This window comes from Perna viridis, chromosome 9 (assembly GCF_037379345.1).
Source record: "Perna viridis isolate PV_CMFRI_1.1 ecotype Kerala chromosome 9, ASM3737934v1, whole genome shotgun sequence".
Classification (NCBI taxonomy): Eukaryota; Metazoa; Mollusca; class Bivalvia; order Mytilida; family Mytilidae; genus Perna; species Perna viridis.
In genome coordinates, this window is record NC_142453.1 from 8155444 (window position 1) to 8172847 (window position 17404).

At 33.4% G+C, this 17404-nt stretch overlaps 1 protein-coding gene across 1 annotated transcript; it reads left to right on the top strand.

The window, feature by feature from the left end:
• The first annotated feature begins 1199 nt into the window (after positions 1-1199).
• On the top strand, positions 1200-16210 carry LOC148606544 (uncharacterized). The gene is made up of 9 exons (XM_088543771.1): positions 1200-1342; positions 2328-2372; positions 3996-4205; positions 4775-5035; positions 10156-10197; positions 10723-10941; positions 11540-11785; positions 12295-12324; positions 12677-16210. The coding sequence occupies exons 1-9, from the start codon at positions 1297-1299 to the stop codon at positions 16108-16110; spliced, it is 4533 nt and encodes a 1510-aa protein (XP_088399897.1). The 5' UTR covers positions 1200-1296; the 3' UTR covers positions 16111-16210.
• The last annotated feature ends 1194 nt before the right edge of the window (positions 16211-17404 follow it).

Below are 17404 nucleotides of genomic sequence, written 5' to 3' on the forward strand. Positions count from 1 at the left end.
TATGCATAAAAAATAATAATCGAGAAAGCTAATGAATTGTATGTTCTTATAATTGCAATTCAGGTAGTTAATTAGTTCATTGTTCAGAAGGAAGTCCAATGTTGTTAAGTAATATCTATAAATTAAAACCTTTGATAGGTAAAAGAAATACCAAACTTCCAACAATTTTGAGTTTTGACATTTTTGAATAGAAAGTATTAATTTTAAAATACTCATTTTTAAAGAGAAGTAAAGATTTCACAAATATTTCCGAAATATGTTGTTCAATAAAGAATTCAAATTTGTATTATTTATTTCATTATTATCATGATATCCTCTCCTCTTCAGTCCGCTTATGGAAGCCAAAAAACAAAATAGTTTTTGAATGAAATGTGTTTTCTTTGGTTGTTACTGTTTAAGTGAAAGAATATCTTATGTCTCGCTTTAAACTACATTGTATATTAAACAAACAGAATATTCGTAAGTCAAAGTGAGTTTTTTTCATGTTTATGTAGGTTTGTTGATGTTTACCTTGAGATAATATAGAAGCGAAAGGAGAGAGGAATAAAAAGAAACAAATAGTCAACAAGAGGAAACCCAGTGGTGGGTCTAGGTGGTTCTGGGGTTCGCAAATAATAGCCTGAAACCCATTTCTTCTGGTACCAAGCTAGAACCCCCTTTCTAAAATGTCTAGATTCGCCACTGAAACCCGTGTTTGACAAGAATAATTTATGTTAAAAAAAATCAAATACTTGATTTTTCTTAATCTCTATTCATGACTTAGCTGTCTGTGATCAATAATTCAAAGGAAATAACATGTCGTCAATTTTCAATTACATCAGGATTGTCCTGGTCGTAAATTTCCCATTGATGACTTTAACATCATCTTATCAGCATTTATAACTACTAGTGTCGTTATTAAATTACTTCGACAATTCAAAATTTCTAACTTTGTATCCAGTTCTTTCTTTTCTTTTCTTTGTCGCGAAATGAAAGTTTAGAGTTATAAAATATTTATAACACTTGCGAAACTAGACAATAACAGTTGTTTGGTGTGCTTTAATTTTTACTTTATTTTCGGAGAACGATATTAAGGTATCAAATGAATTCATATTCGTGTTTTTACGGAAAGTATAACAATGGTAAATTGAAATTAATCCAAAATATTGATGAATTAATCACATCAATCTTATCAGTTGCAAACCTAAAGATCATAAATAAGGTATCTTCAGGAATCCAAAAATAATGGAAAATTTAGATTTTCATAAGGAGGATTATCTATTATAACATTTCTTGGTATTTTGTTAGGTGTATAGAATGTCTTCTTTTCAGTTGGTGGTGGTTTTAATCCGTCTTTTTTCAAGTAAGTTTATGTTAACTTATCTATAATTAAATCTTATTTTTATGTGCAAGTCTATAAATTATTTTCTTTTTTTTTTCAAAAAACAACTTAAATGCAGTGAATCTTAAGAAAATAATGTCTGACCATATTAGACCAGAGACATAATCTAATAAGAGCAGTGCAGTACCTGGACAGGGTAGGAATCGAATTCAATGAGCCAATGAGAAAAGGTTCACGAAAAATGTGCAATCGGTATAAATGGAGCGCCCATTAATGATAAACAAAGTTGTATTTTTTGTTTCATAAAACTAATATGAAATATTGTATTTAAGAAAATAAGTGTTACTTTTTTTTAAGGAATGACTGTTACATTTTTTCGGTCTATGAAGAAATTACATCAATCACGTTGTGCACACCAAATCAATGTGCGTGGCAGTTTATTTTTACGTATGCACAACGGGCATTGAGGTTGTTTCAAATAGACCGAGTATCAAAATTCAACGAGTAAATCATTAAAGGTTTTGATGACGTCACAGTCATTACAAAATTTGGTGTCTGAGATGATGGACGAAATTTTTTATCCAATCAGAATTCGTGTTTCTTCTGAAATTAGACTTCTTCGTAAACATACACAATATGCGTTGGTTCACGTATGGTCCGATGCCTGTTTTATTGGGAATATTTCATGGATTTCGGAGCATAGCTGTGGTATATGGGAAATCGTGGAAGTGAAGAAAATTTGCGAACTTAAAAATTTTTAAAAGTTTAATATGTTCATATATGTATTTAATTTTGCCACTTGTTTTTCAATGGTTTATAGTATTTACCAATTATAAGTTAAAAAAAACATTTTTAATAGCAGGAAACTGCGAAAAAAAAGTACCAGATATTTTTGGTCGACCATTATTCAACGATCTTAAACAAATTTTAAATAATCGTTTTTTTAATCATTTGCAACATTCAATGCAAAATTATCTAAATCAAGTAATCGTATAATATTTTTCAGGTCTGAACTGCAATGTGCTTGGTTTACAGCAAATCAGTGACGGAGGTAGTTGTTTTGCTGTTAAATCCCTGACAAATATTACAGTAAAATTTAGAACAAGGATCCTTTTTTCAACATAAAATGTGAATTTTAAATGAAACTGTTACCAAATAGTTTTGTCTTTAACTAGTCATAAGAAGAAAAATTATTTTAAAGATACAACCGTCGAAGTTCTAAAGCATTTACATTTTTATCTAATACCATGTAATATGTTGGTCATGTAAGTTTCATCTTATTTTTCTTATTTTACTAATTTACTAATATATTGGTAATATAAGCGTCATCATATTTTTCCTATTTTTATACGCTTTCATCTCTCTTTGTGGAAGTGTTTCGCTTTTCTTTTATGCAAGAATAACCTAGAAAAACGTGGTAGGAATATACATGTTCCTTTTATCTTGTGTTAGTTTTATCACTTTAATTCTATTTAGATTTAAGGTGACTGATAGTTTTAAGAACTTACACCTTCGAAAAATAATAATTCTTTTTCAGTTGAAATAACTTACATTTTCAAGCTTAAATCATATACGGAACGCTCTCTATTTTAGTTAACTTTGTATGTTTTACATTTCATGTCTCTAACGTATTTCCCATTGACAAATTGTTGAGAAATAATGGACAATAAACTGACATTTATAATCGTAGCCATTTCATAGATATTTGTTATTCCTCTCTTCCATCCCGAACTTGCGGCTTACCAGAACAGGTTTGCGACATGTTTTATTTCCTCATTGGTAACATATTTGTCACATTTTGAGGAACTATTTTTCAACAAGTTGACATTCCAATGGGCCGATTTGTTTTTATATTCATTTTTTTATATTCATGCGAGACTGAATTTCTTCTGAATCTGGAAAAGAGTAAAGATTTAAAATATGCTGAATACTTTAACTTTTATTGACGAATTAATGATGTATTGTCCATTAACAACCCTAAAGTATATCCACAAGTCTTGAGATAAAGGAGACTACAGAAACAGCTTGTTCCTTGAACGCCATAAAAAGCTGCTGCGTAACAGACTTCTGAATCAGGGGTAAGAGCAAATGCGTCATAAAAGGTCACTTACCAATTTCTTTTTATATATCAGACCTTGGTTGAAAAAACTCGGTTTTTTCTAAAATAATAAGTAATGATTTTTTTGAAATTATTCTTTGTGATAAAGTGACTTTTACCAATTATGACACTATAGCATACAAATGCTATTTAATCACTACCGGTATATTCTCACTCCGCAATGGAATAGGGAGGTTTCGAGCGCTGTAAAACCTGTATTTAACCCATCATTTCGTTTGGAATGTATGTACCAAGTCACGACCATTGCGATACCAGCTGCCCCGGTGGTGTAATATTCATTTTGCCAGATTATGTACTTGACTTGATTATGGATCGGATTTTGTTGTTACCCTTTTTTTGCAATGTGACGGATTGCGGAGCAATCTTCTAACGTTGTTTGAGCTAGATTTGTTTTATTTTATTATTATATTTCATTGTATATCACATCAAGTGTATAGAAGGTCCTTGTTTCCTCTGATCAGGTTTTGGTCATGTACTTATTATACTTTTGTTTTGTTTTTGTTTTTGCTGCTGCTGATGCTGATGCCGAAATTCCTGACTAAATATTAATTACAGGGTGTGGCAAATCAAACCTGACAGTGATAGTAGATGATCCGTGTACAACGCTATCACCAATATCACGTTATAACCAATCAATTGGATCGATCATCACCTTCAAATGCCGACATAGGATTTCTCTAGACCGAAGTGTCAAGCAAGGGTATTGTCCTGTACAGACTTGTCAGTTAAATAGGACTTGGAGTGATCCTAGTTTGTCATGTAAAGGTAAATTATTGTAATTTGCGATAAGAAAACGTGTTTGCAATCCCTAGTGTATCTTCTTTCATAAAATTGATAAAAAATGATTTCCATTTTTCTTGATTCAAATCATTAACTGTAAAAATACCTTTAGTATATCTTAACAAATGTGAAGTCATATCATTGAATCTAATAAAACAATCTCTTTATTGGCTACTGTCCTGGGTCTATTATATTTTGTACATATAAACTGCAGTCATTTATTGTATATACTTGGTGATTCTAGCAAAAACATTTATTTATGTGAGAGTTGTACCAATAAATTACGCACCATTTTTGCTCTCAAATAATTGTGTGTATTCGCAAATGGTTAGGCATAAGGGGTCAACAGTTTGATTCTATAGTGGGGGCTGGAGTTTTTGGAAATAAATATTCAGACCCTGAAAATCAATAAATGTTCTAACATACATGTAAATCCAGTTATTTCATACAGTGAAATTGGATCTGAAAAAATAATCTTGTCCCGATTTGCTAGAAAGTTTATTACAAAATTTCCAATTATTAGGTTAATTCTATTGAAAGTTATTTCCATTTAGAAACAGAGTGTTACGAACCTGGAAACCACTACAAAGGAACAAGAAACTGTACTAGGACAGGGATACAATGTCGGCCATGGCACGAATATGAATACATTAAACAATTACAGCACTTAGGGAACAATACAATTTTCCCGGATAATACTGTGTTTGATGCTAAGTCCAACTGCAGAGATCCAGGGCTTCTCAGAGGGGCTCCTTGGTGTTTTACAGGACACAAAAACAATACTTGGGAATTCTGCGACATTCCGAAATGCGGAGGTAGCTTTGATATATTTTACAGTGCTAGATAAAAAGAAAATTCAAGTAAGATTAAAATAAAGACAGTTTGGATAAAAGAAAAGCCCGATACTCTTGATTGTTTTCTGTAGTATTCATGCTTCATTTTATGAACACAAAATAATTGTTTTTTATTTTAACTATACATATATAAACGGCATTTTTCACTATTTTTGTATTTGAAATAAAGCCAAAACTTAAACCGAAGTAATTTGTCTAAGGTAGTAGTACGCGGGCTAAGGTAATCCCCGTCTGCTTTCTTTTAATGTAACTTAAATAAGCTTTTTTTGAATACTAATCAACAAAAGAAACTATACGAAAGTTTGTTTTTAATTTTATTTTCAATATACAGCTTCTTTAACTATGTAAACAAGACCAAAACACATCTGTTAATTTTTTTTTCAAAAATATTGTGAACGGGATACGACTACGCCGTGAATCATTAAAGGATTTAAATAATTTGATTCCTATATTTGGGCAACTGCCTCAGGTAAACAATTTGCCATTTCAAAAAGTAAAAAAAAGTACATAGCAATTTCCATACTTACCACGGTTGCTCCAAATGAGCGTGAAAAGACAGAAAGGATAGTTTGAGGTTGGATGACGGATGCTTACGTGGCAGATATTTTTCGTGTGGTAAGAATAACAATATCCAGACTGATGACTCGTCTGACGCATATTAGCTCATCAAATGATGGTCGAGAAGCCATAAGTGTCCGCTATGCCATCATCGTACCATACGTCTTTTATGCATGCGTTACTACGCCGCATTGAATGCAAAAATAATATCTGAGAAATAGCTAATGTTATAACAACAGAATTTCGGGCCAAATGAAAGATGCGATAGTCTCAATAACAATTTTGATTCCGCACACAGAAAGTTACAGATATCTATTTTGACTCGTTCGTATTTGGTCCAGAATTTTTTTTTTGTTAAATAGTATACACATGTATATAAATATATGTTAGATGTTAGAACTGTCAAATTTGCGAAGCATATTTTTGTTTGGTCGTTCCCTCCGCGGGACTCGTACTGCTGTGACATCTATGGCAACACCGCCTGCACAAAGTCCAGCGCCCTAGACCACTCTGTTCTAACATCAATTTGATCCGATGGAGCAGTGTAGCGAATAGATTCGTCACATTCTGAGACGTTGTATAATATTGATTTGTTGTGACATGCATCATTAATTTGATCCTCTATCCTATAGCTATATTTATAAATAGCATAGCTGGCCGAGAGGTCTAGGGCGCTGGTGTTGCCATAGATGTCACAGCGGTACGAGCGAGTCCCGCGGAGGGGACGACCAAACATTTGCTTCGCAAATTGACAGTTCGTTGGGAATTTTTCAGACCTTTCTATGCTTACCTTATATTCCTTGTATCAATTTGATCTGATATAATATATATAAATGTAGGCTCGATAGAAGTGTGGTATCATAAAAGTTTGATACCAATGGTTAATTGAAGAAAAATCTGCCATTCTGAAAGTTTCATACAAAAAGGTTAAAAAATGTACATACTTTGTAATGAAGTATTTGTAGTTGAATCTTTTCAAGTCCTGCTCTTCTCTTTTAAGATTCTAATAAAAGAAGCAAATTAACAAATTCTAAGTTCCAAATTCGACTTAAATTAATTTACCAGACAGACTTGCTCTTAGTGCTGGTACTACATAGGTATCGGAAAACAATTAAGTAACATGAAAGGATCATATGTATAGAATTTCGAAAATGTAAAAAAAGAACTTGTTCCGACAAAAGTTGACTATTAAACACAGAACAAAAATACCCCTAAAATTGGTTGCATTTTAGAACATTTTCAATTATTAAGAGATAATAAGATACCGTAGAATATTACTATGCATATCTAAGTATTCTGTACTGAATGGCAAATAAAATAAATACAACGTTCTCGATTCGATCTGCAACATGGGCTTTGCAAAATGAGTTTGAAGTTGCAGATTTTCACATATTTAAACTATTATTTGTACAAAAATTGTATGACACGGAATAGTTTCCGGACAATTTGTCTAAGTTCCGGACTGTTTTATGAAAAGAGACACATGTAAAATATCTAGTCTACCATACGTTTTTATGAAAAGACTTAAGGTTTTGAAATTTATTTTTGTACATACAAAAATCATACATATTTTTGTTGTTGCATTTGTCTTTATATGCTTGGACTTAAAGATTAAAGATGCAACCATGAATCAGGGATACTCAAACAAAAAATGTTACGCGGGGGTTCATGATAAGGCTGGATTTCGTAATAAATTTGACAAAACATAAACTGTGAACATTAAAATTTGCATGGAAGCATGTGCAAACATGTAAATGCATGTTGTCACAATATTTATGTCTTTTGATGTTTAATTGTACGCCAGACTGATGCTTGTAATGCAATATGCTCTATTGTGGCAGGTCCACACTGAAAAGGAGAGTGCTAGCCAGGGTTCCTCAGAAAAGGGGTGTGTGCTAGGATATTATTTACCGTTTTTGTCAATTTTACACATGAAAATGACAAAGATAAAAAAGGGGAGTGTCAATTCCATCACCTCCTCTGGGTCGGCCGTTGCTCTGAACGGATTATACTAAACGAGTTGATAAAAACAAACCAGATTCCTTGTATAAATTCTAACGCAAAAAGAAGAAAGAAGTTCAGACGCAATAAAAAGTTCTAAGATTTATTTACCTCTCAAAAAGACTCCGGTTTTAGTAGCCGTATGAATAGGGCACAATGGTTTACAATATAGTTGTTATAGAACATTAGTTCATAGGAAACATCATTGTCCAGGCCAGGGGCGGGCGGATCAAGAATAGTAAAAGAAGAGAGGCTCTGATCAAGACGTTTGAAAACAGGGGATGCAATCTATCGTTGGCTATATTCACTGTCCATATATTGTTATAAACTTACTTTTTTGCTGTGTAAACATACATGTACAGAGCACTTGTAGTAAGTGGTTTGTGCATTGAATTGTGCGTGTTACTTTGGTTTGACATGGTAGAAAAGATGTTTTGAACATTTACAATGTCATAATTTGAATTTTCGGGCAGCATATCATGTCTGTCTGGTTCCCGCAAAGAATGAATAAGTGAGTCACTTTATGGTTCACTCTAATTCTGATTTGTTATAATCTAAATATCAATAAGAATTAAACTGAATATGGGATCACAACTGTAAAAGCCCAATTCGCTATCATAGGGTTACGGTCTTGCCCCCTCCCTTCACGCAATGGGAGGGGGAGAATCAGGACCGTAACCCTTGCCTAACGAAGATGCTGTAAATCTAGGAATCGGAAATAAGCCATTTACATTCATAACTTGCAAACTTTTCATCGGTCTATATAATAGTAAAGGTTTTATTTGAAATAATCCATTCACAAAAAATCTTTTTAACGTTTTCTTTTTCATCGTCATATACTAGATTACTTTTAAGCAATGCCAGCGATACAGTTAGGTCATTTCTGAAAATTTGGTCTCATTTCGTTGAAATAAAACTGTTTTGAGGCAGTCGGCATAAAAATTTCCAGTGTTTTGTCATAAAAAGTGCATATTTTTGAAATCATTGGTGTGTGAAGGTTCAAGTCATTTATAAGTAATTTATTGATTATTGTTATACTGAAAAAATATTACTGAGTTCAGTCCAAATCAGGGGTGCCTTTCCAAAACTAACAGCCAATTACTATGTTTTATAAAATATCAGGCACTTAAACACTACCACAGAATGAAAGCATGCATGGAGTAGGTGGAAAAGGCGTAAAAATAATAAGACCCTTTTCGATTCATTCTCTCACAATTTTAGTTCCAAAAGTTCGTGCAAAATAAGGTATTTTGAAAATCAGCCATCTGATGCTAAGGAGAGAACCTAATACGGTAGCGGACTGAAACGTTCCGGATACCATTCTTCCTTTAAATTACACCTGTTTACCATTACATATATTACATCTGTCTATGTATGAATGCTTAACTACAAAATTCAACTTTTAATTTTAAGTTTTACAAAATTTGACCATGGTAACTTGGTGTGCTAAACAGTGCGCCTTAATATAACTGTATAGTGCACCCCAGAGTTTACCTCCATCGTTTAAACCGGAATGGCAGCATTTTAAAAGAACAGATCGACCGGCGCTTAAGGAAAAACAAAGAAAAACCGTTCAAATAAATGTCCTACCAATAAACCTGGTCCAAACCCCCAGTTTTTTTATCAAGCCCGGCTTGCTAATTCTTTAAATTTATATATGTCTTTCTTATAATTATTTTTGTATTTTTGGTGCTTTGTCTTGACTGTGAATACTCTGTCTTTCATTCCACTTTCTTGAAAAAATGAACATTGTTGAGGGCTCGATTATTGAATGACAGAAAAAAATATGTAAAACTTTTATTTATCTGCTTACAGAGGCAATTAAAATATTGATCGAGTCAAAAATAAGTTACTTTGGATAATATTCATGCTTTTCTGTTGAACCAACAGTTCGGAAACAGAACAGGTTGTCCGGAAAATGATTTCGTATTTTACAATTTTAGTATAATTAGTATTTAAAACATGTGAAAATTTGCAACTTCAAATACATTTTGTAAAGCTCATATTGCAGATCGAATCGAGAACGTTGTGTTTATTTTATTTGTTACTCAGTAAAGAATACTCAGCTATACATTGCAATATTTTACAGTGTCTTATTATCTCTTAATAATTGAAAATGCACTAAAATGCAACCATTTTAGGGGCAATTTTGTTCTGTGATTAAAAAGTCAACTTTTGTCGGAACAAGTTCTTTTTTACATTTTTGAAATTCTATAATGTGACCTTTACATGTTACCTGTTTCCTAATACCTACCATAAATGATTTCACTTAAATTACATTTCAAAGTTTACTGGGGTCGATTGATCTTTGAACCCTCCTCTAATTAATGCAAAATAGCAGAAAACTTTACCGTTCTTCACTTTGATAAGTACGATATTCAAAAAATACATTGATTTATCTTTCCATTGACATTAGATATAGCCATATACCCTCTAGGTCCATTAAACTCGAAAACTAAAGCACTTTTTGATACCTGTCCGCAGCACTACCTGTCATCATTCTGAATTGTTCTTTTTTCTAGATCTACCAGTTAACGATTCCTCCTGTCGGAGTACGAGACAAGGTTGGTTTGTAAAAAAGTAACTCAGACAAGCAGCATCTTTGGAACCAAATTAACATAATTTTAAGTGATTTACTTTAAAATTACAATACTTTTTTCAATGCAAATAATATTTGAGTTGTCTGTGACTCACTGCTATTAAAAATGACGAACATGATCTAAGCTGATGTTCATAATATTAAAGATTGAAATAAATATAGGTAGGAGCACCTATAAGAAAATAAATGATAAAACTACCACGATTTGTGGCTATTGTTAAGGATGATTAATAGCTCAATGCGCAATGAACTTTTGTACAAGGTGAATAAATGATAACAAATAATTGTATTTCGAGAAATTTCGGTCCCGCTCCGGAGAAGCAAGAATCGTCAGATTTTATATGAAAAATTTATATGTACTTGTTGAAATAAAATGTACTTTATGTTGTTACTAGAAGAATCAGCAGTTAACTGCGGTTTATCAGATTTTTCATAATCAGAGCACACAATAAATATGTGTCTATAATGCTCTGTACTTTTATAATTGCAGCATCAGCAGTTGACTGTGGTTTACCAGACTTCAGAATCAGAGCAGATAACAAGTGTGTATCTATAGCATCACTGAAACCATTTGATACAACAGAAGGTAGTATCATGGACTTCTCGTGTAAAGCTTTACAGGAAGGCGTGACACCAAGGTTTAACTACTGCCCTGTAGAAGTCTGCCAGGGTGATGGAACTTGGCGTCAGGCTTACATATCATGTGCAGGTACAAAACGTTTATTTGGTATGCCGTCTAAATTAAACTAAATGCTGTACGTATCGCTTTTTAATGAACCGAAATGTTTCATGGAAATATAACAAGTCTTGTATTTTACAAATATTATCTCTTTATCATTGTTCTTTCATTCCATTATCGTTGTTATGATTTCTGTCTTCTATAAACACGTTCAACATTCGTTGTAAAATGTGTTGCTAATATTATATATTAACTTCACTTTATTTATACTTGTGTCATTTTAAAGAGCAACCAAAACAACCAAGAATCGAGCGGAAATCATAAGAATATAAACAAAGGATGAAGGCAGTGGAAACAGCCACAAACAAATAACATGAAATAACCAAAATAATTTGTACAAACAAACAAAAGGAAATGCGCAACTCCTCTAAAAACTTGGTGCATGTACCCTGTGCACAGTTGGGTAAGCAAGATACAATCCTATTGGCAAGTACATACTGTATATTAGCGTGTCTTGACTCATCGCCGATACATATCTCGAGTATCACAGTAAATGGAACAGATACCGTTGTATTGATATTCTTGTATTAAATTATGTTTTATTTTGTATTTTAATTTGACCATATAGAAACTGAATGTTATTCAAAAGAGAAGCCCCAGGACTACAGAGGGCGGCGAACCTGTACATCGAAAGGAGCTTACTGTATCCCATGGACAGATACCAAATTAGCCATTGGAGATAGCTCGCTGTTTCCGGACGGAAGTGTTGCTGCTGCTGCTTCATACTGTAGAGATCCCGGTGGTGAAAAGGGGTCTCCGTGGTGTTTTACTGGTGACACGACATGGGAATATTGTGGTCTTCATGTCTGCAAGGGTATGTTGAATCCAGTTCAAGTTTGTGGACTTTAAAACCTGTCATTCTTCCATTGACAATCAAGTTTAATTTGATTATTTCTACAATATTCTTGCGATATTATAAGATAAAACTATGTCTTATTTTAAATCACAAAAAATACAAAAGTGTATGCATCATCATTTGTCTTAAAGATCCTGATTCGATGAACTTTACATTGGCAGCCAACGGCGTTGTGACACGGTTTTAAATATCAATGTTCTGGTTAAACAGACGCTGATGCTAACCATGTAACTTTGCGATAACCTTATAAGTAAATGGAAACTACTTTGTTGTAAAAATCACCGCAATGGCTTTAGCAGTTGGATGGTGAAGAAGAAGTCATTACACATTAAAAAGACGATAAAGACATTTGCTAACTAGATTCTAATCATACAAAAACTCAGTAATGTACGTTAATACATTTGTTCCGCTTTTTTTTTCTTTAATTTTGGTTCTTTTTGTTTCTTTGTTTTTTGGTTTTTTTTCAGAAATTCCGGTTGAACGGCCATCTTGCATAGGTAATTGCTTATACGTACAAATCATATTGTTAAATACATTACTGTTCACTAGCCATCTTCACATTCATTAAAAGTGTCCTCATCAGCAATACAATTCCAGGTACCGTTAGAAACTGGGCCTCAGATTTCTTAACCTCAGCAAATTCTGATATAAAACTTAAAATTGAATATATTCTTTAAAAACAGTTGAATATTTGAACTTTAAAGTAAATTTGAAATTTCGTATTTTAAATACTCAACATTTAAATGACTATATAAACAATATACATACACAATATTTGGTCATTTTTATTATATCTTGTACTTGCTTCATTTTAATATTATGAATTCAATTAAACATTTTATTCCGTAGACTATGAGGAAAAGACTGTACCAAGTACTTTAGAATTCATCTACAGTGCTACAACCCAAGTAACAGGCTATGTTAGTGATAACGGCGCACTTACACAACATAATGACAAATTAAGCTCTGAAACATTAACAAAAAAATCTTCTCCTATATATAATACTGAAAAAATATCAACAACTTCGTTTGATCATGGTAGCGGTGCAGTTACACAACATGATGACATATTAAGCTCTGAAATGTTAACTACAGAATCATCTCTTATAAATACTGCCGTAAAAACAGCATCGTTTGACGATGATAGCAATTTTGAATCGTCTACTGTGAAATCAAAAACGCTGGAAAGTGCTGACTCAAATCTCAATCCTTACAATGAAATTTCTTCATCAACTACAGAACCAGACAAAAATAAAACTTATTTACCAAAAGAGCATGACATTTTGAGCAGCATTTCAGAAGAAATGAGTACGCTGAAGCATGAAGAGCATGAAAAGGATTTCACAGCTGAAGTTCAGCAAAGTACCATTTTGGCTTTAGAAGAGGATGTTGTTAACACCGTTTCAAATGATTTAAGTGTTTCTTCTGGGTTAAAAGAGGAATATCATCCTGATTTAGCGATAACAACGTCTGATCAATATTCTGGTTCTGCACAAGCAGTGACAGAAAAATTAAGTAGTGCTCCGTTCCAAGAAGGAAAATCTTCCAACCATGAATTACCAGCAACAAAGGATTATGCAAGCTTTAGCGATGCTATGGTAACACATAAAAAGGATTCTTACCAAGACTCAGGTAATGTTGGAAATTCCAACACACCAGCCATGTTAAGTTCTACTACAAAAGAACGACCTCGATCCTCTAGCATCTCTGTCGCAATAAACAAGACTCATCACGGTAATTATACAACAGAATCAGCGGAGCGTACCAGTTTATCTTCTAAAATTAAAGGGAATAACTTCGACACTACTTCAACTGCAACAACAGTCAATAATATTGCGTCAAATTCGTCCGTCAGTTTGTCAAGAGAAACATCATACAGTACCAATATTGCACCTACTGAGAGAAGAAACAGTGGCTTGGTGACATCTGTATCAAAATATTATAATAATGAAGCAACAAAGGCGCATATGTCAAGTGATACATCCATTTTCGTAAAACTCTTCTTGGAAAGCACCACAACTACAGTGACGATGGAAAATTCAGTAGCTTCTCAGCGCTTCACAGAATTTCATTTAAGTAATTCTGCTCCAGCATCACCTATCTACCCCACCAGTGCTTCCAGAGAAAAAAGGGATTTCATCAGTGCATCTACAATACAGTTTAAGTCTTCAACAAGTGAAACTGTAAGCATAGCAAAAGACCATCCCGTGAGTAAAGAGCAGAAGGACTCCAACACCTTTATTGAAATATCAGATCGTACAAATTATCCTTCTCAATTTACTACAGAAGCATCTTCATCGTCAAGTAATGATTTAGATTACTTAAGTATTGATTCTGCATCCGCGTCTTTAAAGCAAGACAGTGGCACTACATTTACAGAACTGAACGACTCAGATTACACAAAGAGTGCTACCTCAATGATAACTACAGACAGAGCAATTGATGCTAAACCATTATCAACTGCATTCGATTTGGAAAATCTCAATGATGTAACTAACGTTGTAGATAAACAATTCAATGGCGTTTTTTATTCAAAGAAAACACATTTAACAAAAGGAGTACAAATGTACTCAAGCACTACTCCTGCTACATCGCCTTATCCCTCGGTCAAAGACGGCAAATATTCGGGAAGACTTTCTACGGCATCAGCAGCAGGTCACATAAATCTTGCTTTGAGTTCAACGGAAGATCACGCAAGTCGTATAAATACCAAAAGTAAAGATCGACCAAGCATAACTACACGTGATACTGATGACACTAGCGATATTCTATCAACTGAAATTCCTCATTCCAGTACTGCGCCATTAACAACAAACAACAAAATTATTTCTGAAACAGAATCAAACGTTCCAACGATATTAACAGACAAACTAAGTATTGGTATTACAGCAGTAAACTACCATTTAAGCACTCCATCTGCACCAGACAAAGACCACACCGAACGCTTGACTTCACCATCAATTACTGACCATTCACACATTTCTAAAACAGAGGCAAAATATTCAAATTCAACTGGTGTAAAAAAATTGAGGAACATTTCAAATGATGCAAATGATTCAAAAAGCATTTCAACAGTTGCAAAAGATTCAATTGGGTTGACAACTTATACAATAATTGCAGTTAGTGCTTCAACGGTGACAAATAATGCGAGGAGTGCTTCAACGGTGACAAATAATGCGAGGAGTGCATCAACGGTGACAAATAATGCGAGGAGTGCTTCAACAGTAGCACTGCATTCGAGTAGTGCTTATACAGCATCAGAATATTTAGGAAGGGCATCAGAAGCCGACAAAATTTCAAATGGTGTTTCAGATAGAATGAATGGTTCAAGTAGTGATTCAGCAGTACCAAAACATTCAACTAATGCTTCATCAGTATCAATAGATTCAAGTACTGATTCAGAAGATGTAAAAGGTTTAAGTAGTGTTTCAAGAGTAACAAAGGATTCTAGTAGTATTTTGGCATCAGCAAACAATCTAAGTTCTACTTCACCCGACAGACCAACTAATGCTTCTACAGTTACAAAAGATTTAAGTAACATTTCGGCATTAACAAAAAATTCAAGTTTAACATCAACAAAAAAACCGAGACCTAGTAGTGATTCAACAAATACAAACAATTCAAGTAAGATTTTAAACGTTACATCGTACTATCCAAGCGATACACCAGAAGCAGAGATACTTCCAAACAAAGATCTTGTTGCAGAGAACAGCAACCCTACCAGTCTTTCGACTACTGCAGCTTATCTTTCAGGTGGTTCCTCGCGGACACGGTCCAGTTACTCATATAGTGTTTCAAGCAATAAACATGGATATTCTAACGAATCATTTGCAAGAGCTGGTGATAAGTTTGCATCAACTTCATCATACAAAGAAATTAAAACTGACAATTTTCTAACACGGTTTACAGGTGCCAGCAAAATAAGCATCTCCATGAACGATGACAGTAGTGGTTTACAGACAGCTTCATCTAGAATGACTTATGTGGACATAAGCACCATTCAAACAGCATCAGCTTTGCCCTCGAAAGTTCCATTTATAGTTGGCGAAGGAAATTCCGCCAGGTTTGAGCGTGTGTCCGATACTAAAGGCTTGTACTGGACAAAAACACTCAGACATGGCACTCTGCTAGATTGTGCTAGGTCATGTAAGAGAAAAACTGATTGTAAACTGTTCACATACCAAGGAGCGCAATGTACCTTGTATAAGTCACAAGGTGATTCTACCGATCTTACAAAGGAGCTAGTTTGTGAAGCAAGTCATCAGTGTTATATGAAAAATTAAGAACGAAATATGAAGTAAAGTACATAGGAAACTGCAGACTTGGTTAAATTTATTAGTACTATAGCGGTACTTTTCGGTTGAAATAAAGTTATTTTTAGGCAGTCCACACAGAAATTTCAAGTGTTTTATTTTTCTTTAAAAAGTGCATACTTTTCTAATCCTTGGTTGGTGGAGATTCGAGTGTTTATAAATGAATAACTGATTATATATCCACCAAATTTCATCTTTTCATTCTTTTAAGTTTTTGACCAGGGCAAATTGATGTGCGAAACAGTGCGCCCAAATGTAACTGTATGGAGCACCATCAGGCATATGACAAAAACACGCCAGTTTGTTTTCCTTTTTTCAGCTCACCAGGCCCAAAAATCTATATGAGCTTATAACATCACTCCGAGTCTGTCGTTGTCTGACATCTTTGTCAATATTTATATAAAACAAGAGGCTCCCAGGAGCCGGAATCGCTCACCTCGTTCAAGTTTTGCCTTTCAAAGGCAATAACTCTACATAAATATAAATATTTATAAATGAATTATGAATATTTAGAAATTCATTTATTAATATTTATCAATCATTTATAAATATTTATAATTTATTTATAAATATTTATAATTCAATTATACATATATTCAATATATTCAATTTTGAATTATAAATATTTATAATTATTTATAATTATTTATAAATAGGCATTTTTGTCCACTTTAGCTTGCCATATCTTCTTCTACATCTGGGCTTTGAACTACATTGCACCTTTTACTGGCAGAGTTAAAGATCTTTGGAAACATTAAATCTATAATCTGATGGGGGCGCTACCAATTAAACATTGTTCACCTGTCAAAAACGTTATATTTGTGACTAATTTCGCCACTGCATCATAGTGCATGCAAAGTTTTTACAACAGAAAGTTACTTATCTTTTTTTTCTTCTGAGGTATGCCTACTGCTGGCTAAAGTAGTTGATGTACTCTTGTGTTTGATGCACTCATGGCTTTGAGTCTGTGGTCATAAGAGACAAAACTAAACTGGTCGTTGGTCGTCAATTATTTGTAGGAAAATCGAAAGGCAAACTTTTTGAAAATATATTTGTTCTGGGTGAAAATTATATTTCCTAAGGTATTAAAACCAACACAAATGAATCCTTTTTTTTTAAATCATTGATGTCACTGTTGTGTGCATCCATTTTTAAGGTTATGTATCTTTGTTGCATGCTGTATTCATATATATATGTTATTATCCATATATACATGTAATTATACAAATGCTTAATGGAAATCAAGTTATTACAATTAAAACGT

Bases quoted from the DNA above. Each gene is read 5' to 3' on its own strand.
- LOC148606544 (XM_088543771.1), top strand. From the start codon at position 1,297: ATGTCTTCTTTTCAGTTGGTGGTGGTTTTAATCCGTCTTTTTTCAA. The intron at 1,343-2,327 runs GTAAGTTTATGT...AATATTTTTCAG, and splicing joins TTTAATCCGTCTTTTTTCAA to GTCTGAACTGCAATGTGCTT. The intron at 12,325-12,676 runs GTAATTGCTTAT...TTTATTCCGTAG, and splicing joins TGAACGGCCATCTTGCATAG to ACTATGAGGAAAAGACTGTA.